Raw genomic sequence first — 24,394 nt, forward strand, 5'->3', positions numbered from 1 at the left:
AATTTTATCAAAATGTAAACATTTACATTTGGGAGCGTGCCTCCCAAAAAAATTTTTGCAACCTTTCTCATTTCGCCCATATTTTAGGAAATTGTTCAATTTTAACGTAAAAAGTAACAGATTAACAGTAACGGAGCTCCTCTGTTGACATGGTAAAATAAAAAAAATAAAAAATTGTATCCACAATATAGCTATAACGTGCACACGAAATACTAATTTGTGGCCACGAAATCGGTATAACGTGCGCATGAAATACTAATTATTTAAAATTAATATCACCATAAGTGAATTAATAATATTGTAGGAGTAATTCATTTCTAGATTAAAATAAAACGAAATTAGATCAGAATTGTCTATGTGTGCAAGCGGCTGGCGCTACTGAGGTAACAACTGCCAGTCAACAAACAGTTTCATTCATGAAATCATCTAGTTCCCACGCGTTAGTAAGTCATTCCCACGCCTTGTTTTTTTTTCCCAACTCATGTCACCAGACGGGCTGCATAATTTAAACATATAATGAGATTATCTTCATATGACATCTTTATGTCTACGACAGCTACAGCCGTGGCTAGTGGCTACGGAAGGTCTTTTGGTTGAAAGCAAGACAAACACATTATAAATTTATTCGTTATCACGAGAAAACGATCTTTGTTATCTCGAGATAGCGAAATAATAAGTCGTTATCTCGAGATAACAGTGCATAAAATAAGATAAAAAAAATCCACGGCCGTTCTCGGCTTCCGTACATTTGTGACTGAAGATTTTAACTTTTTATTTTCAAGCGGAACCGGAACCATTAAATTCAACCGTTGTTCTCACACGGACCACCTGCAGAATTCCCAAACATGGCAACCTATACGCGGAGCGTGTGGAAAGGTCAGTTGTTAAAGTGTTAATTATGCTTATTTTTTTCCCGGACATATATTTGCATTAAAATTCTTGAAGAGTTTGTTCCTTCGTACGTTTAGTTTGTTTTTGGTTTCCGGGTTCTTTAAAAAAGTTACACCTGTTAGCCTCACAGCTGTTCGTTAGCTAACCCAGAACGATTAAGGAAAATTATGACATTTTTGATGTCCTACCTCGCCACAAATCATTTTTAATGGATATAACTCAAATACTGGCTGTGTTCTGCTTTGGTGAAGCTGAGATGTATTTTGCCGCAGCCTTCTTGTGCTGTGTGAAATATAAGCTCAGACACAAATAGGGTTGCCAACTCCCTGAAAAATAAACAAGGGACACCTCATTAGAAGGGCCGGCCGAAACCGATTGCCTTCACCCTTCCTAGCCTGGTGAATTTTTTAGCCCCTTGTTTTTGTGAGTGAAACCATTTTTTAACTATTTGACTCGAACCTGAATTGAATTAGATGCATATTTTTGAGTGACATGAACACCTGGAAAACTAATTATCCAGCAATTCACTTTAATATAAAATAACAAAATTAACTGAATAAAATAAGTATATTTCTTAAAGGAGAAGTTTTTTTTTTTGTTTTTTTTTTTAAAGGACAAGACCGTTTTTTTTACATTGGGCCCTTGATTTCACATTATAACATGATGTTCTACTCACCCCTGCTTGTTGTTGGTAATTTGGAGCTGTTCCGAAGATATTCGAGAGGCGTCTGGCTGCTCTCTTGAGATATTCGGCCATGAAACGGTTTCCTATGGGCAACGTTATACAGGCACAAACTATGCTGTTTATAATTTATTAATTACTGTACACTAGCACTGATAACGTGGAGGTGCGTCGCTTACTTAAAAAAATCCGGGTTACTGTAATTTTGAATTTTTGTCGTAAAGTCTGTGTGTGTTTGTCTGTGGGCTCTGTGGTAGTAGCACGATGACGTCAGTAACACCCACTTTACGACAAAAATTCAAAATTACAGTAACCCGGATTTTTTTAAGTAAGCGACGCACCTCCACGTTATCAGTGCTAGTGTACAGTAATTAATAAATTATAAACAGCATAGTTTGTGCCTGTATAACGTTGCCCATAGGAAACCGTGTCATGGCCGAATATCTCAAGAGAGCAGCCAGACGCCTCGCGAATATCTTCGGAACAGCTCCAAATGACCAACAACAAGCAGGGGTGAGTAGAACATCATGTTATAAGGCCTATAAAAAAAAAAAAAAAAGGTTGGTTCTTGTTGGTTATCAGTTGTCATGGGTAGGCAGGGAATTTATTTTATTTTATTTATTTATTTATTTTTTCCAGTGGCAGCGAGTGATAGGTAGATTTTTTTTTTATTTTTTTTTTATTACAGCAGCAATGGATACTCCCAGCATGTTACACACACACACACATTTTCATATGAACAAAATATGTAGTCGATACAACCTGGACCATTGGCATTGAAGACATCTCAAGCAATATTTCATAAATAAATGTAATAGTTTAGTTAAAGTGTCACTCTGGTGTTCTGTGACTCATAGCCCTGTTGTCCAACATTACTGCCTGCTTCTACTATTCTGCCTAACACAAAACAATTTAAATATTTTTTTATATATTATGTAGCCTATATATATTCATAAAAATGATAATGATAGTATGATATATGATATGAAAAATATCTTATTTTTCGCACGTAAATTGACAGGGTCGGCCGGAAACCGGAACCAAAAAAAATTTTTTTTTAGGCCTAATGTAAAATCAAGGGCCCAATGTCAAAAAAACGGTCTTGTCCTTTAACCTGGATCTGTGTCTTTATTTCACCAATACTTTAAGACGAATGAATGAAAAAATGTTTTTCCCCCTGTTTGAGTAAAAGTACTATTGCACTGTTAGCTCATAGTTGCCGTGTTATTGTTGTTATTTTGTAGCAGAGTGGTGCAAAAAGTCTACATGTCTGTTCATCATTAAGTGGTTTCAGAGTTACATGGTTCTGTAAAAGCATTCCGAAAACAATGCAGCAATGTACAGATATTAGAAAAGGTAGTTTGTACTTTTACTTGTAGTTGAGTAGGTTAGCAACCCTAAACACAAACGGCTTGGTTCATAAAATGTTTGCCTCATATTCTGGAGTGCAGTTTGATGTTGTGTCCCTTGACATCCATTTGACATGGATAAGATAGAAGTGAACTCTTTATTAATTTCTCATGGAGCTTGTTTTCCCCTCGTTACAGTTTTAGCAGGATGTCGGAGGCACCTGCTGAGTGCCAGCGGCCCCCCTTACGCAGGTGTATCGCACACTGCTCCAAGGAATCTGCCGGTCAGGACTTTTGCAGCTGTGAAGTAAGTTAACAAACGTCTTCATTTTCCAGCTTTGAAGCTTCACCCTCCCAACAGTTTTGCACATTAGGTCCCATACCCACCTCTCTAGTGTTCACGATGCAGGTTCGTAAATTGCTTGATGACTTTCCAGTTTAACACAAGTCCTATTGACTGGCAGGGCCCTGAAAAAAGACAAAAAAAAAGAGGATGCAGAGAAGGAGGAAAAGAAAGAGAAGAAGGTCATTGATGACAAAGACAGACACAAGCCTTTTGGGAAGACGGCATGGGCGCCGGTGGACGACGTGTACATAACGAGGTACTATCCCAGGACTAGCTACAGTGCAGCCGATGCCGTCGACATGCTGAAGAAATTCCAGATGTTGGATTTCACTCCCCTCAATCAGCCCATTTACATTGATCTGAGGCTGGACATGAAACTGGAGAAAAAGGTTAGCAGCAAAACACCGCAGTTAATGTTCTTTGCTTATGTTTGGTTGATGAAATTCTTTTCCGCGTGAAAAGATGAAAAGTCTTGTCTTTTAGAATATTGTATTGTGTAGATGTAGCCATATTGTTGCCATGAAACGAGTCCACATTCAGATTAGCTGTGGTGTTTAGCTTTGCATTATGTTGTAGACGGATATCGTTTGAGCTTTTTCACTCCTAATAGAATCTTCACATAAAATCTTTTGAGTTGACTATTTTGAGCAGATTTTCAGATGCTATTTGTGAATATTTGCTGAATACTTTGTGAATGTCGGAGTACAATCGTCCACGTTTATGTGACCTTCGATCAAATAAGTGTTGATCAGAAAGTCTTTTTTTTTTCTTGATCAAAGCAAAGTAGATCTTTAAAGTTGTATTTGTATTCATCCCAAATAATTTCCAACTTGAGGTCCGCTGTAGGGTTTGCGGGGTCTAACCGACGCGGAGTGTTTTGACAACTCCCCAGATGTCGCCCAGCTTCTGAGAAATGTCATCATTCACAACTGCATGAATTGTGCAATAGTTATAAACATTGTACCACGTGTCAATTCACAGGGATTGTGGCTGGCTTTTGGTTACTTTTGCCAAGTAACAACAATTTAAAAAAAAAAAAATAATAGTTCTCACTCCAAACTAAACAGTTAATGTAAAGAAAGAATATCAACCCCAGTTAATGCAGGTGTAAAACTGCACTGCTGTCTTTGATGGTTATTTTGAGACATTGCACTTATCCCAGATTTGATTAATTGTTTTCTAAACCCATCAGATCACTGACATTTTTATTATTCATTGTTCACATTCGGTATTTATTTTTTCTTACATCAGGAGTTGCCTTTACTTTGACTGTTGAGGCCAACCAATTACAGCAAATGTCATCTCAAGGCACTTCAATGATTCAGTCCAATTCAAGCCAGTTGGAGTTCAATTCATTGTAATCACAATCCAATCAAATCCAATTAATTCAATTCAAAATTAGTCAAATTCATAGATGCAGAGCCAATGCAAAAACAATTTCCTAGCTAAGGAAACCGAAAGATTGCACCGAAACTTGTTTTCGGTGCAATCTCCCGTCCTGAGCGTGCATGAGGCGACTGTGGAGAGAAAAAACTCGCTTTTAACAGGCCTCGACCAGCTGGGGTTTGAGAAGACAAATAAATATTAATTTTCTCTGATTTACAAAAAAAGAGCCTTACACCTCTGCTATGTAGCTCAGGGTTCGTACGGTCATGAAAAACCTGGAAAAGTCATGGAATTTTAAAATGGTCATTTCCAGGCCTGAAAAAGTGCTTGAAAAAAATAAAATCGCAAAAGTTTTGGAAAAGTCATGGAAATTTGTAACATTCATATTTTCAGGTCGTTCATTTATGCTGAGTTTGAAATAATGTATACTTTAAAAAGAAATACTCGCAAATTATAAGCAGGCATACGCTGAATACTACTGAAAAGTTCGTTGGCCATAGCAACCATAGACGGCCAGTAATCGGATAAACCAATGAAGTGACTCAATCCTGTGAAAGAATGAAAACAAGTGAATGAAACCTCCACTTACCCATTATGAAGTTAACTCTGCCAGCCCTTCCATAACCTGCTCAGCCAACTCCTTGACGTCGGGTATGGTTGCTAACGTTACGGCGGCTAGCATTAGCAACGAGGCTGCTAGGCTTGCTAAATCGGTAAGCATTGGGCTACTGAAGAAAGCTAGTCTTTTTAGCTACGTTATATTATCATCTTTCTTCTCGGCTATAACCTTTGTTTACGGCCACTGGCCCTAACCTGACGCCCTTACTGTCAAATCACCGGAAGTTTTCACCGGAAGTACTGGCGCACACACAAAAGCTCTCTCCAGACATATCATTCTTTCGCCCAGATGAAATTTAATGCCACTCTTCGAAAAATCGGCGAAATTTAGGACATTTTAAGACCTTAAAAAACGTATTTTTTATTTAAGACTTTTTAATACTTTTTAAGGATCCGCGGAGATCCTGTAATGGCGGTATGGACAGATCCACTTGAGGATGGGGGCAGGGGGCGCAATCGTAACACGCACCTGCTTCTGAACTTGAATCTATAAATGTTTATTCTTTTAATCAAACTATTGTCTCTCATTCATTTGTGTCATTTGAGATAATACTGTATGCTTTGGAATTCTCATTGTTAGTTTTAATACAACATTTGATCACTTTTTGATGTATACACCGAGTTTTCACCAAATGTTTGGTCATGGAAATTTTGTTTAAAGTCATGGAAAAGTCTTGGAAAAGTCATGGAAATCTTTTGGTCAAAATGTGTATGAACCCTGGTAGCTGCACTTGGAGCAGAGGGAGGTTTTGTCACATCTACACTGAAGGAGGCTCGTCACAAGTCGGCATGTATTGATTACCCTGGTTCCACCTTTAAATGGTTCTGCTTTTCTGGCTTCATGTGCATGACCCCATTAGTTGCACAACACATTTTTACTCACCATCTGGCTTTTCCTACATCATCCAGCTGGATCCTCCGAACAGAAGCTGATGAGGGCTGATGGCCTGCCGGTTGCATCTGTTTACAGACTCGTTTTTTGCTGTCAGACCTTGCAGACTTATTCGAATATGGTTCCTGTTCTTGCTTTTATTGTCACGCCTTACTTCCACTAATCTGAGATGTATATGGCATCTGTCTTTGAAGCACGAGCGGTTTTAGTTCGTCAGCTAAAAATGGCGTAACAGAGGATTACACCCTCATTAGTTTGTTTCCTCATCACAGAGACTAACTGTCTCAGCCTCATCCGTCTGTAGAACTAACACCGCAGAGAAATGAGGATTTAAATGGTGTTGGAATAGATTTAACACTTGATTACCCGGGGTTACCCTGTGATTGATATAGATATTTTTCCCCTAATGATTTATTCCAAATCTTTTATCTTCTTGCAGCATGCTGAGCACTCATAGCTGCAGAAAATGATCTTTTGTTTTTTCTCCCTCCTCAGAAAAAAATCGACCCCTTCGTCAGCACTGTGCATTTACCGCACTCCTTCAAGACAGAGATGAACAAAGTTCTGGTTTTCACTGAGGTAAGGACTCCTTTTTTTAATTAGACCTCACTTAATCCTCATCTCATTGGCCATCGTGTGTGTTGATGATGAATTGTTTTAATTTTCTTCGAGCATGATTCAGATGGGCAGAAGCAGCACCTTTTCTGTTGTCAGCCGGTTTGGTCTGTGATGAATGGGCTTTGCTTGTGGCTATTTATTTTTTTATTTTTTCCATCGCAAGGTGAATTTGATTCATATTCCTGTCCAGCGACACAGGTTGTGGGCTGTAACGAAGATGTACATGTTAACAACCCTAATGAATGAGATTGAAATGACTCGTCTGTGTTTCCCTGCAGGATCCCAATCAAGCCAAAGCTGCCCAGGACAGTGGAGCAGCATTTGCTGGGGGAGTAGAGCTCATTCAGCAGGTGAGTTGGTTAAATAATCACTGTGGTATACTGATGACTTTAGTCAGTTCCAGCGGATGAGCAGCAGGTGATTGAATGTGTAGAAACATTCTGCTGCACAGCCACAGTAATAAAATGGTTAGACTGTTAGACCGTTAGACTTGTTGTTTTGTTGCCTCTTGTTGCCTCCTTGAGCCCACCTTGGATTAGCAGAAGATGATGGATGGATGCAGTAAATTGCAGTTTAGTGAAACTAATTCGAACATTTAGCCTGCATCAGATTTGATGTTCATGTACAGCAGCTTCCTTTACGCAGATGAACAAGTTAAAGAACATTACTCAATAGTTGGCGTTACTGTATACGTCAGCTTTGATGAAGATCAAAGCCATAAAGATGAACTCAAACGGGCATCTGAACATTGCAGGAATATAAATGACGGCATAAACCTGTAAATCTGTCAGCTGTTGGCTTTACTCATTGAAAGCATTATATTTTGCAGGAGTGTTTCATTTCAAATGAATCTGATCTGAGTTTATTCATTCCCAGATCCTGGACGATGAGGTTTCGGCTGACTTCTACGTAGCGGTTCCAGATATTCTGCCGAAGCTTGTGCCTCTGAAAAACAAACTGAGAAAGAAGTTTCCAAAGAGCAAGAGGGGTGAGCTGAGGGAGAAATCCCGTTCACACCCTGAATGATTTCACTGTGTTTGGGATTTCCTCTGAAAAAGTAGGGCTGAGCAATTTTATCGATACTGCGATATATATTGATATTTCGTTTCCTGAAAAAGTATCGATTTTTTTTTTTTTTTCTCACCGCTAGTATCGATTTTTAATTTGATTTTAATTTTTAAAGCAAACTTTATTGAAAAGTCAAACGTTACAATTAGTGAAAACACAGAACATTAAGTTAATACAATACAATTCCAGGGGGTCACATTATACAAAACGGTGATAAATTAGTGCATAAAAATGTTGTAGAAAGTACACAGCTCTCACGTTTGTGACATGTTCGTTTGTTTCTGTTTGTCTGGCTATGTTGTCCTTCCGGTATATCGTATCGTGAGATTAATGTATCGCTACAGCCCTCTGAAAAAGCAGGAGCCACTTTAATTAGTCTTCAGTCTATGAACATGAACAGTTTCCTCATCGTCCTGTCGTAGATTCCCTGATATTTGTCATTGTGTCATTTCTCATTCAGACACTTATTGCAGTAACTATGACAGCCGAATGTCTGATTTGTACATTTATCTGTCGCCACAGAGGACAGGAGTGCTGAGCAGTTCTTTTCTGTTTCCAGGCACAGTCAGCAACAACATTCCCATGACATTGGAGTTGTTTAAAACCGGTCATGAGTACCTGGTGGAAAGTGACTGCTACATTAGGACCCAGATAGCTACGGTATGTCCGGACAAACTGCACGATGAGTCATTACTGTTGCTGATGGTGGTATCTGAGAAAATGTCACAGTTTTCTGTAAACAAACCAGTATGTGGTGCCTGGAAAGAGGCTGTTTTATGTACAGAAGTTCTGATAGTTTGACACCGAAGAGGTCTGTGGGAAATGATGGTGTATTTAAGTGTCACAGAGAATTTAATTGAGCTTTAACTGCATCTGAGCTTCCACATTTTTAACATTTTAGCTGGAATAATTCTAAACATCAAGATCAGTTGGTATTTGAGCTTTGGATGGATTTTTTTTTTAAATGGTGCAATCTGAACAATATTTTAATGCCTTAAACATTCATTTGTGAACACTAAATGCACAAAATGCTAAAAATACAACGTAACCCACTCCCTTTAAAGGCAGAGTATCGTGATTGGAGTTGCATTTACTCACGTGGGAAACCTTTGATAAACAGATTACAAAAAGAGGAAGAATCTAAAGAATCTAATTTGATGTTCTTTTGTCCTCTGCAGCTTGACATGCCCACTGAGCACATCTTTGCCAACCTGCAGACCGTCCTTATGGATGTTTGTTCACACCGACCTGCCAGCATGGGTATGTTCACCAACACCTGAAACAATCACCCCAGCTGACACAAAACCACCGTCAGCTCCAGCTCATGCATTCCCCAGAACTGCCTTGACTGCTCTTTGGGATTAAAAAGAGATCATTGTTGATTTATTAGATTATGTTTTAGAGGGTAAATGCTTTCATCTGCTGGCTGGTCTTCATGTTCCCCTGCAGCTGCCAGACTGTTGCGGACAGCAGGGAGGAATTAGCAACATTCCAGCCATGTGTTCTTTGGGATTTTTTTTCCAGACACTTTGTTAATTAAGATTTTTCAACCTTTTCTCTCAAGCAGTGTAATTACTGAGCCGTATTTTAAACAAAGCACAGTTGAATTTCCCCATCTCCTGTTTTCCATGTCTTTTAAATTGGACTGATGTTCAAAACTCAATATTTCTCCTCAGTTTTTCAGCCTGTTTACTTCCAGTTATTTCTAATTACAGCTCCTTTGAAATCCCCTCAACACTCTTTGAGTCTGTTTGACTATCTGTGGAATCTTTGTAGCTTTCTTCCAGCGTGCAGTCCAGAATGCACTGGGTTTGCATCGCTCTCTCAGCTCCATTTCATTGTTTACAGTTTGAACGTGTGCAGAGAAAAATATGTGCCTGTTTTAAGACCGGCAGGCCTGTCACTGTCATTAAATGCGACCGTTCAGATCCTTAAGATTTCCAGAACTCGGACAGCTGTCAGACAACACAACATTTGCTGTGATGTATAACTTTCATATGACTAAAACTACGATAAAGTAGAAATATTTGTTCCACTAAAAGGCAGCTGGTTTTTCTTACAGTGCTGATGTGAACAGAGCAGGGAGGCAGAAGAGTTTGAATGAGGAGCTTTTCAGTATTTGGGAGTTAATTGGTTAGTTTTTGTCTTACTTCGCATGAATAACGATTTAGAATGAAATCATTAGCTAATCGGCCCTTACAGGAGGAAGAAGCTTGTATAATCTAAAAACTTGTTGAATAAATTGTCATTAACATTTGCCGCTTTAAAGAAAACCGCAAAGCTTTCAGAAACATTTGTGACGATCAACCAGTGGCCTTTTTAAACCTGGGACTTACCCACCCATCTCGAGTCTCTCTCCTTCCATGTCAGTGTGTTTAAAACAAACTTTGTTGGTTGCAGTTTGCATTTTGTGCCACCAGATGTCACCACACCCTAACTGCCGTCATTAGATTTCAGATTTTTCAGACAGGCTGCTTTTAAATTTACATTCTTCTCTTTTTTTTATTTGATTAAGTCTTTAATGTTAATATTATAATTTGAATATAGCCTTAATCTGTATCCAGATGATTTTAATACAAATCGTACAGGTATAAACCGTGGTAAACGCAGTCAATGCGTCACTTTTGTGACTGTTTTTGAGTAAATGGTGAAAATCTCCTTTGCAGTTTTCATTTAAGAAGTTTGAGCTGTTTCGCTGGTTACTAAACAAAAACATGGAAACACTCAGAAAAGAAGCAAAGGGGGGGAACTTCCTTGTTGGAGGTCATTAAACAGTTTCACTCTGCTGCATAGCAGCTAAAAACAGCAGCAGGTCTGCGCTCACAGCAGATGCTTCTGGTTGAAGTGCTCACTCTAAACCCGAGTGTGTGCAGTTTTGGCCTGATGAAGATCCTCACGGGACTCTCCGCCGCTCACCCTGAAAGTTTTAATGCTCCACTGCACCTGCTCTGCTCCGCTAAGCGTCCTCTGCTCGGCTCGGCCCTGGCTGTGGGAGACGTCTCACTCACAGGCTCATTACGGCGCTGCAGCTTTCATAGCTGAGCACCTTTTTTGGTGCTCTTGTCAGCAGAGACTCCTCTTTGAGTTTGTGCCAGCAAACATTGCACAGCAGTTCGGCTTCAGGACTGCAGAGTTGAAGCCAGCAGTGGAGCATCAGAGGATGTGAACACTTGAATCATAGTTTAGCTACTTTTTTTTTTTTTTTTTTTACATTAATGTAAAGGCATAATGTTTTTCAGGAGTTGTTTAGCTACAAGCTAATGGTGCCTGCATGGACAGAAACAGGAGGGAGCTTCACAGATAAATGCTTAAAAGGGAGATAATAGTATGGAAATGTAACGTGTGGGTGAGGGGAAACAAGAAACTCCCAGCGGATCATGGGAGTTAATAAAGACAAAAGCAGAAAATGCTGATGAATAAAGAATGCACACAACAGGAAATACAATGCTGAGACAGCTCTTCGTAAGTAAGTCAAAGTAAACGCGTAGGAGATATAAAGACAGCAGGGAACTTATACCTTCAAATAAAAACCGAAGAGCGAGCGCAGGGGGGATGACTGAAAGCCACTCAGCAGGATCTGCATCATTATACAGAGACTCTTGTGCTGTTATGTTCAAAATAACTTTTCAGAACACGTTTTATCCATCTGTTTTCTGAAGATTAAGCAGAATTACAACTCTGCAGCAGAAGTAACATACGCTAAAAGTTTGTGTCTGAAAAACTGAGCTCATCAAAGAGAGGCTCTGTAACTACATCACATGACAAAGATGGCCGACGATAACTTCACTGAGTTCTGAACTAAGTTGTAGTGTTCTTTAGTGTGATCTGATCCCAAGTGGACCACTTTAAGCAGTTATTTGTTGGTTACAGAACACGCCGGTCAGCGAATTAACCAATGAGCACGTGTCACATTTGCCTCGGTCGCATTTATTTAAGAGTTGTGTTTTTTTTTGTCATGAAAGCGAGCTCTCAAACTGCACGTACGTTGCCGTTCTCTTGCCTTGCCGTTGCCTGTCAGTTATTGGTCAGTTTGTTGAGATGCGTGTAACAGCTGTTTCTTCGCTCTGATCCCTGAAGTACATGCAACCGGAAGTTTTCAATGAATGAGATGCTGATAGTTATGGAACAGTAAGCGTAACATTTCTAAAGATAATAAATGAACAAAATGTTTGTTTTAATATAAAAATACTTGTACAGTGTTAGTATGACACGTCGAGCCACTTTGTGTATTGCTAAATGGTAGCCTAGCAACCAAGTAACGTTAAATCTGAGATAGTTAAATCTATTATCTTAATTTGTCATCAATCTGTTATATCTTAAACAGTTGTTTACATTTATATGAACACGTCTGACAGCTTACTTAGTAACTTTCTGTATTTTTATGTCTCCTTTCGTTTTACGAATCTGAATGGAATGAAAGTGAGAGATTGAAAAGAAGTTAAATCAGTTCAAGTAAAGTTTCATATAAGGAAAGTCCCGCTTTTCAGTTTATTCTCGTTAGCTATCTGTCAGTGCTTTGTAGTGGACACAACTGCAAAGTACGGACTGATGCTGCAGAGCTCAGCTCACCTGAATGAAGCTCTTAAACTTTCTTTCTGTATCAGCCTCTGAGCACAACACTAACTTTACTGTTGGAGTGCATCCACAAACTGTGTGCGTGCGCCTTGAAATGCGCAGCAACGACACATTCCCCCCTCGCTGTGATGTTAAGTTGTGCTTTGTTGCATTAAAACAGCAGTTTGTGAGGAGCCGTGACGCGCGCGGTTCGGCTCCAAACAAAGCTGTTAAAAGGCGGATCCCCGACTGACGGCACAGATTGGAGTTTTGGCTTTGAGCTTCGTGGCTTTGTTCTCTGCCGCTGCAGAAACCGACACAAGACAAAAACTGGAGGTTTTCTTTTTTTTTTTTTTTTCCTGAAACTTTACTGTTTGAACTGAGTCACGTGGGGTGGGTAGGGATCCTTTTATGTGGCCCCAGGACACGTTTGTGTTTAATAGGACGTCCACCCGTGTCCCAGACCACCTCTGAATGTGTCCTCAGTGCATCCCGAGTGTATTCACACCTGCGTTTAGAACTGTCCACCTGTTATTGGATCAGGTTACCACCTGGTCTGAACAGGACCTCATGTGGCTCTAAATGCTGTTTCAGAAACATTTTGAAACACTTCCTCTAACCACAGTGTGTTATTTCTGCTCAAGATGATAATTAGAATCATTAGCTGGGGGAGATTTTGGTCAAACGAGAGGTTTTTATTGGATTAATATGTCATTTAGAATAATATCCAGATGAATAAATTAATAAAAGAGCTTATAACTGGAGTTCTAAAACAGTCAAATCACTTTCAAATAAAAATAATCTTATTGTATAATTAAAAAAAGAAGAGTGTTAACAAATAATAATAAAAAAAACGACTGATTCCTGTTCCTGAAAGAATAAAACATGGAATTCATAACATGAGAAACCCAGCAGCACGGATAGGAACAGACTGGGCGACGCTTCAGGAGCTGGAGCCAGCACTTATGATCAGCTTTGCCTCAAAGCTTTGAACGTTTTTAAGTTTTGTTTTCTGCTTCCTCTCATCAGGGCCTTTCATCCAGCGATCGATCATCACCAGTCAAACCAGTGAGGCCATTTGGTTCAAGAGTGAAGATGTTTTGCCAAAAGCAGACCCGACGGCGGAGGAGTGACTCATCCTTCAGATTGTAAATAATGACTTTACCAAATAAAGTTTCAGCTCTGACTATGACTCCTCAGCACTTGTACCTTTTCTCTTGAAGACTCCCGGGAGGTGGAAGTGGGACAAGACGTACCAGGTGACCAGGACAGAAAAGTGCATTTCATTAATATTCAGCCACAGCCCAAAGCTCGGTGGTTTAAGAGTTTATGAAAAAAGATTCAGATTAAACTCTTTTATATTTAATTCTTTGTTATTTTATTACATTTATGGTGAGAATATCCCACGTTCAGTCCTATTCATCCAATGTTAATTCAGGTGTTTAGGGTTTGTTTAGGGGTCTTTGACTTATTTTGACATCAGATGTGAAAACCTTAAAGGGGATAGTTTGCCTCTTTTGACATGAAGCTGTATGACATCCCATATCAGCAACATCATTTATGAACATCTTCTTACCCCCTGCTGCGTCCTGTGAGCAGAGTTCCAGCCTCGTTTTGGCGTTGATGAAGGTAGTCCGGCTAGTTGGCTGGGGCCACAAACATAAAGCGCTTTGCTTCTCAAAACAATATGCGTTCAAAAGAGTAATACATTTGCATCACAAAATCGTTCTCCAGGAAAAAGTCAGACCTCACAATCGCTTGGCGCTATTTTCTCTCCCTTCGTATCACTGCTTGCTGTGTAGACCGAAGTGCAGACCGAGCAGTAAACACCGTAACGGGTGCGGCAGGCGGCAGCACGCAGTGATACGAAGGGAGAGAAAATAGCGCCAAGCGATTGTGAGGTCTGACTTTTTCTGGATGAACGATTTTATGATGCAAATGTATTACTCTTTTGAACGCATATTGTTTTGAGAAGCAAACATTTTTATTTTTGTGGCCCCAGCCAACTAGCCGGACTACTTTTGTCAACACCAAAACGAGGCTGGAACTCTGCTCACAGGACGCAGCGGGGGGTAAGAAAATGTTCATAAATAATATTGCTAATATGGGATGTCATACAGCTTCATGTCAAAAGAGACGAACTATCCCTTTAAAAAGAATAACATTTGTTTTGCTAATGGGGTGGACTTGGTGTAAAATAACTGAGTTTTAACTGTCATCAGCAGTGAGGAGGCCAGGCACAAATATATTTCTGATATCAGGTGTTCAAACCTGGAAGGCTCAATTATCCCAAATCTTCTCAATGTTATTGCTACATCACATAATGAGATTCTTTGCCAGGTTCCAGCTTTTGTGTCAGCAGTGTGCGTTTGTCTTTATCCTCTTTTGACACAATTTCTTAAATCACAGAGCCAGCTTTAAAAAAAGAAATGCTTCCTCAGTTTTGGGATTAAACGTCAAGCCCTGACCTCTACAAGAAGTGGAATGCAGACAAAGCCCAGACAAAACCCTGTAAGTGTTACATCTGGCTGAGGCCTTTGTGTTTGAGTGGCATCAGAATCCCTGCAGCTGAAGCAAAGGTAATAATAAATGTAGAAGGAAGTTTGAAAAACCGGAGCAGTGGAGGCTGTTGGTGCTGCAGAGTCATGCCCCTTTCTTAGGAAAGCTCAAATATGACCAACATTTGGGTGTCGGAGCTCTTCTTATTTTGCAGTGTGTCATTACTGCAAAGGGGCCCCGAAGGCTTCAGGTTTGGAAATTGTAATTACTTACTATATCGAGTTTTTTTTTTGTTTGTTTTATTTTGAAGCTGTGATGAATCCTCATAGTCCTTTTTTTTTTTTTCCGGCCCCATCTTGATGAATGGGTCCAATTTAATTTTAGACCTCAGTTCGTATCATATTTTCAGCTCAGAAAACACACCATCAGAAATCCAAAGGTTCTTTTTCTGGAAAGCTGGTAAAAGGTAATATTTCCAGGTGAGATGTTGAACCAGGGAAAGTTTGCCGTTTCCCCAGAGATTGTACATTAATGAGTAAGTGTTCATCTTTAGAGTTCTGCTTGGATTATATGCTGGCTATGATGCCTATAAGTAAGAGCCTAACTACAAAACATTTGCCCCGGGGCCTGTTAATACGTCTGTGATTTAAAGCGCTCTCAGTAAAATAAACAGTGCTGTAACTGACCACCAGGAGGCAGTGTTTACCCAGCCTGTGCTGCTGCTGGCCCCTGCAGAGCTGAACTGAGAACCCCCCTGTGTTGCAGGTTAAACTGAGAGAACATGTCTCCAGGCTGTGATTTTCTATACTTCTAGATATTTTACTCAAGCTTGCATAAGAGCAGGTGGGTCCACCTTCTTTAATAAAAGAAGGATATATAAATATCTATCAGTTTGTATGGCAGAAATGTGCTTTTTCATAGTTTATAAACTAGCAGCTTTAATCTCAGGATATGTGTGTACACAATGGCTCCATGATTAGTGTTATTTATGCCTGGTATTGCAGTAGATGAGAACGATTTATACACACAAAAAAAGCAAAACCGATTTCTTTCTGATGTCTTAAAAAAGTGCTTGTAAAGGTAAACCTTTACCTTTGCTTGTAGCCTCATAGAGTAACTTCTATCTTTATTGATTCATGCTTAGGAATCAATAAAGAGGCCTGAAGTTAAACCTGTGACTTGAATATTTAAGTGCAGCTAGTTCTTACATTAAGATTAGAACAGTCTAAGTGCCCTGCAGATTCGCTCTGCAGCCTCCATCGGTGCATTTTCACACTCTCTGGGAAGGTAGCGCAGGACTTTCATGTCCCAAAGCACACACAGTTGTCATGCTATCTTTCAGATTGCTTATGTTGAATTAACCAAGTACAACATTTATTCTCTAACAAGCTTCAGGTTCGCCATACAAGTGAGATAAGTCTGAATTTTTATTGGTCCCTGTGGGGAGATCAGGCTCTTGCAACGGCTTATTCTAATAGGATTTGGAGGGATGAGAGAATACACACCACGGAAAGTGATAGAAGCTGCGCAAACTGAAAAACTAATGGAAGTGCCTTTTAATGAGAGTTTTTCACTTAAGAGCAGAAACAACAAATTGAAACCTGGACGCTTCATAGTTGTTTGTTCTCATGGAAAATATTCATCTCCTGTTACTCTTCCTGAGTTTAAAGTGTTTGTCCTCTTTGAGTTTATCCTGCTCGAGGGTCTGAAGATGCAAGCTGCTTTATGGTTTCAAAATATGCGGCTTGTGTTATAAAATTTTGATTGTTTTCCGCTTTGAGTCGGTATGTGATCCAAAAAGATGATTTTTGCTTGAATTGTTTCTGTTCTGGTTGGAAGATTCTTTTGTCCGTGCACCAACTCTCGACCAAGTTTTCTTAAATTTGGCATGGATGGCAGTGTTTGCAAAATCTGGCTAAAAAAAACAAGCAGATGGCAGCAATCACACACGTTGGCTTCGGCTGAGGAAAAATGGAAACCTTTAAGAATGATAAGGGATTACAGAAAGTCTAACAATGGACTGGAACTTATATTTTTGCGACTTTTCTTTAAGTTGAGATCAAAACAGACGAAATTTGAGACCATCATTAGGTTGTGTTACACAGGTTTCATGTACAGAGTGTATAAACAGGCCAAATGTGTAGAAGTATATAGATACAGTTCCTTGTATTGCAGTGATTTGACACAAAACATTAGGGTTGTATAGAGGCAAATTATCACATTTCACAGTAATAATTGATTATTGATTATAAAATTCAGTGCAGAAATTCTTTTAACTTTAAAAACTGCAAAAACGTCCATGTGACATGTAAAAATGTCTTTAATTATAACCAGAAATATATCAGACCGACATGTTAAGTTTGACCTACATGTCAAATTCAGTGGACCCCCTCATAACTGGTTCTTTGTTCACACATTGGAGATCAGAGTTTTCTAATCTTCCACTGCATCGCTGCCATCCAGTATAAATAGTTACAGGGTTCAGAAAGCCGCAGAAAGGAGGCTCATTCAAAGGCAAAAACTGATTCTGATCCCTGTTTTTGGCAGAGGACAAAAGGGCTGAGTGGAGATCAGGTTTCTGCCATGTGACACTGAGGAATCTCAGTCCTGCGCTCCCTCTGATTAAACATTACACACACAGAGCACAAAGTGCAGGTATCCTCAGTACTGCTAAAAAGGTTATTTTACAGACATGAGCTGCATTTCCCTCAGTCAAACTACTTTAAATGATAAATAGGCAGACTGTTTTGGAATGCTACTTGAATGCAAAGCGCTTGTAATGCACAAGAAAGTCAATGAGAAGGATTTACAAACTCCCTGTAGGGCACTGACGACAATGGAGATGCAAAAGTGTGATGTATCGGTACCATGTAGTCACATGTCATCACTCTAATGACATGAAATCAAATATTTTAAAGAGCCCATTATGTGCTTATTTACACGCACATCGTTTTATTGTGCTGGTCTTTTGGAAGATTTTCATTTTTCTTGATGTTAAAAATTAATAACTTTACTCAAACTGCACATGACTACTGCAACTCCTGCCCTCTTTCTGTCTAAAATGCTCAGTTTCAGCTCCTGTCGCTTTAAGAGCTCTTTCTACAATAGAGCTGGCAGAATCCAAGGCAGCTGTTCATCTTTAAGCAAGGCAAGTTTATTTGTACAGCACAATTCAACAACAAGGTGATTCAAAGTGCTTTACAGATACATTAAAACAGTAGAAATAAAAAGCACGATTTAAATTTTAAACAAAAAAGAAAGAAATAAGAACAATAGATAAAATCAGGAGTTAAAATATGATTATGTTTTGAAACTCAAGCTTCATATTTGGAGCTTTATTCAAACGCAGCTGAAAATAGGTGTGTCTTCAACTTGGACTTAAACACACTGAGTGTTTCAGCTGATCTGAGGCTTTCTAGGAGTTTGTTTCAAACATGTGGAGCATAGACGCTGAATGCAGCTTCTCCATGTCTGGTTCTGACTCTGGGAACTGATAGAAGACCGGATCCAGATGACCTGAGGGGTCTGGAAGGTTCATACTGGGTCAGGAGGTCACTGATGTATTCTGGTCCTGGACCATTCAGAGCTTTATAGACCAGCATCAAAGTCTATCCTCTGATGGACAGGCAGCCGGTGTAAAGACCTCAGAGCTGGACTGATATGGTCCACTTCTTTGGTCTCAGTGAGGACTCGAGCAGCAGAGTTCTGAATGAGCTGCAGTTGTCTAACTGACCTGTAAAAATGCTGTTACAGTAGTTACTTTAGTTTGAGGTGTGAGGTGAGTAAAGAATGAAAAGCTCGGACAACAAACGGGACGTGTCAGGCAGTTTAACAGCAATTTCTTCTGTGAGATTCGATATGTTTAAAGTGGACTTTTGGATCTGTAGTTGCAGATCTTTGCAAAAAAAGTTACAACACACTACAGATCACATAAAAACACAGATGCATAGTATAATATCTTTAGAGTTTCTTTAAAACTGTGTCAAAACCCACCTTTTTAGCCCCTTTGCCATCCATCTTTGACATGGTGCATGCTTCTGCGAGGTTGTCTGTAAGGTACCAGTTACTTACGCACTTATTTGTTTCCTAAATTGTTTTCCCATTTATCTTGGTACCTTAACTTACTGCACTTACTCCAGCACTAGTTATGCTCTTAGCTGTTTGGTTTTGGAAGGAAATGCACTTATGATTTCTTGTGACCTGAAGTTCTTTTGCCTACTGATGTTGAACGCATTTATTGTAAGTCGCTTTGGATAAAAGCGTCTGCAAAATGACCGTAATGTAATGTGATGTAATGACACACAAGGGAACATACAATACTGAAATGTTAGTACTTATAATAAAAAAACAAAACTTCTAAAAAGTTTTGCAAGTTTGTCAAAGTGACTGTATATGTTGCATGTGAACCTTTCTTGGGTTCAGTTGTTGACCCTTGCGAAGGTCCCAGTCCCTGCTTTTAAAGCCCTGCTGTAAGCACCAGAGTGCAGCTTTCTCATTATAAACCCGCGTGGCATCTAGATGCACTCTGTAATCGGATGAGAGTATAAGAAGGCCATTCATTGATAACTGAAAGGCATTATGCGACATAAAGACAGCATAAACTCCCAAAAGAGGATTAAAAAAGTGATGTTATGGCCTCTCCACAGAACCAGGTGAGCATTGGGCTGAAACAGACTCTCCAGAAGCCTCTTTAATGACTTTAAATTTGTGTTTCAGCGTAATAAAGTAGAAACGCTGCCCAGCACCACGGGGAGGGGAAATATTTCATTATTTTTTGTTGACCTCAGATTTTCCAGCTGTAAATGAGATTAAACCGATGAATCCCTCACATGATCATACACCACCAAATACCACTCCAGAACACTAATTCCCTCCTTCACAATTTAATCCCCATTGAGCGGAGCACCCATCAAGCGAGATTATGATATCTGCGAGGTAGAAGAGGGGGGAGGCAGCAGAGGAGAGAGGTGGGACGTCCTCCTGGAGAGAGAACGAACAAGGAAAAGAAGAAGAAGAAGAAGAAGAGGAGGAGGAGGAGGGGGGAGTGGGGAGTGGGGGGCTCAGAGAGGACAAGAAGTGACTTCAAACACCGCGGAGCGTTCGCAGAAAGTCCGACGGCTCGTGGTTGGCATGAGTCTCGGCTTCTGATAGCGTCCCGGCTGCTGCTGCTGCTGCACGGGAAGGGACGGACCACCTTGCATCTATTGGTTGTGTTTTTGTTTTTATTTTGCTTTTTATTTTATGTAGGTAGAGTTTTGTGAAAGCGGCAGAGCAGCGAGCGCGCGAGAGAAAGAAGGCGCATACCTCTCCAGGTTACGGGACTGCGCCGCATTCCAGCCCCGGAGCGCAGCGCTCCGAAGTCGACCTGGAGCGCTCCGTCTCTCCGCTCCTTCTAAAAGATTTCTGGATGATTTCTGGTTGTTTTCAGAACACCAATGATGCACAAAGAGGACTGCTATAATTTCAGCTAGACACACTAACACCACACCAAGGTTTGTCCTCCTGACTATATCTGGATTTAATGCCCGCTATGGTTCCGACTATGAGTGGATGGTGGATACTTGTCGGCGCTCTGTCTGGGATCCTCACAGTTCCCATTGGGATTCATGGTTGGTATTTTTTTATTTCTTTTCACCAAACCAGTTGTCCAGCTTGCTATGTAGGTCAGGGTTTGTCGGGGACCACCGTGCACACTCACAGCTCAGATTTACTTCTATCAGATTCTGTTAGTTCCGCACTGAATCCATCCACACTGCGCATAACACTCAGGTAGGGAAGAGAAAGTTGTGAGTCGAAGAAGTTGACCTTTTTTCTTGTCGGAACAAGCTCTACTGAACAGTTACTGTGAATTATTGGTTAAATCAAGAGCAGACTCTCAAGGATGAGAAGGGCGGTTCCATATAAACTCAAGGGTTTGCACATATCCAGAGTATAAAAGTGGCTTTTAAAAGTCTGAATTAGCAGCTTAAAATAAAATTCATCTTCAAGTTGACACAAATTTGCCCTCTAATCGTGTTTTCATAGCAAAAAAACAGCGCGTCAGAGACTTCATTCCAGCCCTGCTTAATTTAGTGTGTTTCTAAGAAGAAGAAGAAGAAGAAATCCCTATTCAATGAGAAGTCCTCATATCTGTTGATCTGCAAAGCACCATGGCCAAGTTAAACTCCACAGTCAAAATGAGAATCTAAAGAGGGGCAAGACTGAAATAAACTCAGCCTTAAAATACACATCTCAGATTCTATCAGCCACATTCAACAGTCAGACTGTAAAACAATCTGAGAAGCAACAAGCATCTTAACCTGTTCTGCATTTTCATCAAGAGAAATTTCTAAACACATCCGTGAAGCTGTTGCCTCTTAAATATTCATTAGTATGCAACAAATCCAAAAGGTCTGCCCGGGCACAGCCCCAGTATCCCCTTATGAGGAGTTACAATGCATAAGAGCGTCAGGGGCAGAATCTTAAGCAGATCAGGGCAGCTGACCTCACCCTTTTATTTCTCTCCTGATATGAAACATGTTACTTGCAGGAAGAGCCAGGGTGCATGATGAAAACTTTCTCCGCTCACAGGCAGCAGCAGAGTGACGAGCAAAATCATTAGCCTCTCCTCTTCATCTCGGCATGCATTCAATTTGCTTGCTTAAATAAAGTTCAAGCTTTTATAAAGCTAGATGCTTCTTTTTCTATTTTCTATTTCTGATTTAAAGCAAACCAGTGGTCCATTTTGAAATGTTATCAACAACTGATGCTGCAGGCTGAATTCTAAAGGTTGTTGAGATGGTTTCCAAAAGTTTGGATTTAAGATGAGATTTATGCTGTTCAACTCAGATTCTTCTCAGTCTTTTATAATTATTATCTAACCCAGCCGTATCTAAGTTCAACTCACCTTTGTGGTAATTACAGTAAGTATCCTTGGATATAATTTAAATGAGACATTTGCAAACAGGTATTCAGGTTTGGCTGCACTTCTATGACACGATCCATTGATTTAAAGGTTCAAGAAAACTCTTACTATGAAATTTGGATTCTTATTGTAAAACAATCATGGCTGAATCCCTGAAAAACTACATAAATCAGGATTAAACCTTTTTATTTCAACATTTTGCCCAGGATTCCTACTTTCAAGGGGATTAATCTGCTGTTGGCAGATGCTGTTTTGATTGATTGTGTACTGAAATGATTCAGCTTTTGAAGAGATGATGTCAGTAATTGTATACTGTATGTTATTATAAGAGATCAGCAGACTCCCTGATCATAATATGAAAAATAATGGTCATTTTCTTAGCTGTGAAATGTTCTTTGATGCCTCGTTTTTTTTGACTGACAGGAGCCGAGATAATGAAACTCATTTAAACCATGATTACTGAGCTGAGGAAACATTTGGGGCTCGATCACAAGAAAACTGTGTTTGTTTCTGATGTTTGCATTTCGTTACAGATGACGGTTTTAAAGTAAAAAGAAAATATCCAGTCAATGTATTGAGAGAAACTTTTTTCTTGTGTGCCGAAAATGACCTTTGACCACTGCAATAAGCCCAGCCAACACTAAAAAAAACAAAAGTATTTGAAAGCACTTTGGTGTTTAGCAAAAATGTGCCAGAATTCCCCTCTGACTTAATTGCATAAGCAAGATATGAATATAATCCATCTTTATAAAACTTCCAAACTAGATTACATTCAATTTATACTCAGTTAAAAACGACAACCTCTTTGCCTCAGAGTCGAAGCTTGTCAATAACTGTTTAAAATCTGAACAGATAATTGCTTTTTTGGAAACAGTTTTCATAACAGGCAGAACTGCGATGTAAAGTTCTTCTGTGTCTCTGCCCAGAACTGATTAAACTGCCAGATTATATTCTGCAGAACACTCTTTCTCCCACACAGACGCATAAAGAAGCTAAATCAAGAGGCAGCAGCATAAACACATTTGCTCTGAGGCATCTTTTATGAGAATAAAACTGTAACTGTACTCTTGTTTTCTCTGTAGCATAATACCAAGTGTTTACCTCTGGCTCTATTTCCCCCCTGAGGCGTCTCACGCTTTCCTTTAGTCTGGTGTTGTGAGGCTAGTTTAGCTGTGACTCAGTTCCGTTTGTCTGTCTGCGTGTCGGTCTATTTAACCCTTAGATTGAGAGCTAAATGATCAACATCGAGCAGATCATCATCAGCACTCTCCCTGCGAGTTGGGTCTGGGAGTTGCAGGCTTTGTGTCTCTTTAAGATGCTCTAATGGTCGCTTTTAACGCTGCACTGAATGTAAATGAGGAAATCCCCAAATTAAGGAGATAAAAGCAAAGTATGAGAGGTTATATGAGGTGCTCAGGCACCACCAGTGAAGGTAATTACCTTGTTGTTTTTTTTCAAGTCTGTGCCAGTTGATGCATATTATTGGTATGAAACTAATTAAGTAGTCAAACCTAGTTTTGTGGAGTACTTGCCTCAAAGATTTCTTTTTTCTTAACTTAGATGCTCTTGTCGGGTATGATCTCACTCATTGGGCGTCTGAACTCTGAAGCAATCAGATTTATATATGAAATGGCTTCTTTCACTAAACGAGGAGACTTGGCATTGACTCATTTTACCTTAACTATCCTCTAAAATCAGTTTAACTAAGATTTTAGGTATGTGATCGACTGACAATGTTATGGGAAAACACAATTGATAAATAAAGTAACTACATTGGGATAACTGTGGCTCAGGAGAAAGAGTGGTCGTCTGCCAATAGGAGGGTAGGTGGTTCGATCCCAGCTTGTCTTTGGGCAGAACCCTGAGCCCCTTGGATTATAAATACTTTGTCATTGTAATTGAAAATACTTTGTAATTGAAAATATGGTTCAAATTGTCTGGGTGTGATTTGATTCATTCTCCTGTGGATACCTCGTGACAGATTTGCTGAGCACAACTACTGTTTTTAGTACTGTTGGGATGGGAGTTTGAAAGTTGCTAACTGGGATAGTTTTGTTTTAAAGCGAGCAGGCTCGGTAGGTTCTGCAGGACATTGGCCAATTAAACACGAGGTTCAGTGAGATATTAATCAGCCATAGAAATAAAACTGCAAACAGGAGCTGTGAATTATCTGGATTATCGCATTACATCACAATGTTCTGATCAGTAACCTTCTACAGCTATGACTTTAACATGCTCCACCCATCTAAATGTTGCTGTTCTGCATGTGTGCCTGTTATGAATCTTAGCTTCATAGCTGAGTGATTGCTTTGTAAATGGTCTGGTCGCTCTGTATAAAATCTGCTTTGTGAGTTCAGATTATAGAGTTGGCCGTAACATGAAGCAAATGTAGCTTCTTTAACTTCCTGAAACCCATGTCAGCCAATCACTGCTTGATCGTCTTGGCTTTGTTCGACTGTGTTCGACTGTGTTTGTCCAACTGAAGAACAAATTGGTTCAACAAATTGTTGAGTCATTATTTAGGTCCACCTAATCAAAACGCTATGGTTTGAGTATTTGCTGAAATGATTATCCTACTGACCTGCCT

General features: G+C 39.8%; 2 protein-coding genes across 2 annotated transcripts in view; both read left to right on the forward strand.

Moving 5' to 3' along the window:
- The first annotated feature begins 782 nt into the window (after positions 1-782).
- mrpl1 (mitochondrial ribosomal protein L1) lies at positions 783-13,596 on the forward strand. Its single transcript, XM_075467233.1, has 9 exons — positions 783-876; positions 3,121-3,229; positions 3,387-3,657; positions 6,660-6,743; positions 7,061-7,132; positions 7,659-7,770; positions 8,410-8,510; positions 9,029-9,110; positions 13,434-13,596. Exons 1-9 carry the CDS (start codon positions 846-848, stop codon positions 13,535-13,537), a joined length of 966 nt encoding a protein of 321 aa, XP_075323348.1. The 5' UTR covers positions 783-845; the 3' UTR covers positions 13,538-13,596.
- Positions 13,597-19,988: 6,392 nt separating this feature from the next.
- The window catches only part of fras1 (Fraser extracellular matrix complex subunit 1), a 286,644-nt gene continuing 282,238 nt past the window's right edge, over positions 19,989-24,394 (forward strand). Inside the window, exon 1 of the mRNA XM_075467236.1 lies at positions 19,989-20,512. Within this exon, the coding sequence (XP_075323351.1) occupies positions 20,425-20,512 (88 nt within the window). The 5' untranslated portion in view covers positions 19,989-20,424. The remainder of the gene's footprint in view (positions 20,513-24,394) is intronic.

Source organism: Odontesthes bonariensis, chromosome 6 (assembly GCF_027942865.1).
Source record: "Odontesthes bonariensis isolate fOdoBon6 chromosome 6, fOdoBon6.hap1, whole genome shotgun sequence".
NCBI lineage: Eukaryota > Metazoa > Chordata > Actinopteri > Atheriniformes > Atherinopsidae > Odontesthes > Odontesthes bonariensis.

Excerpts from the sequence above, each read along its gene's own strand:
- mrpl1 (XM_075467233.1), top strand. The coding sequence starts at position 846 with ATGGCAACCTATACGCGGAGCGTGTGGAAAG. Across the intron at positions 8,511-9,028 it reads TTAGGACCCAGATAGCTACG|CTTGACATGCCCACTGAGCA; the intron begins GTATGTCCGGAC and ends TGTCCTCTGCAG. Across the intron at positions 9,111-13,433 it reads ACACCGACCTGCCAGCATGG|GGCCTTTCATCCAGCGATCG; the intron begins GTATGTTCACCA and ends TCCTCTCATCAG.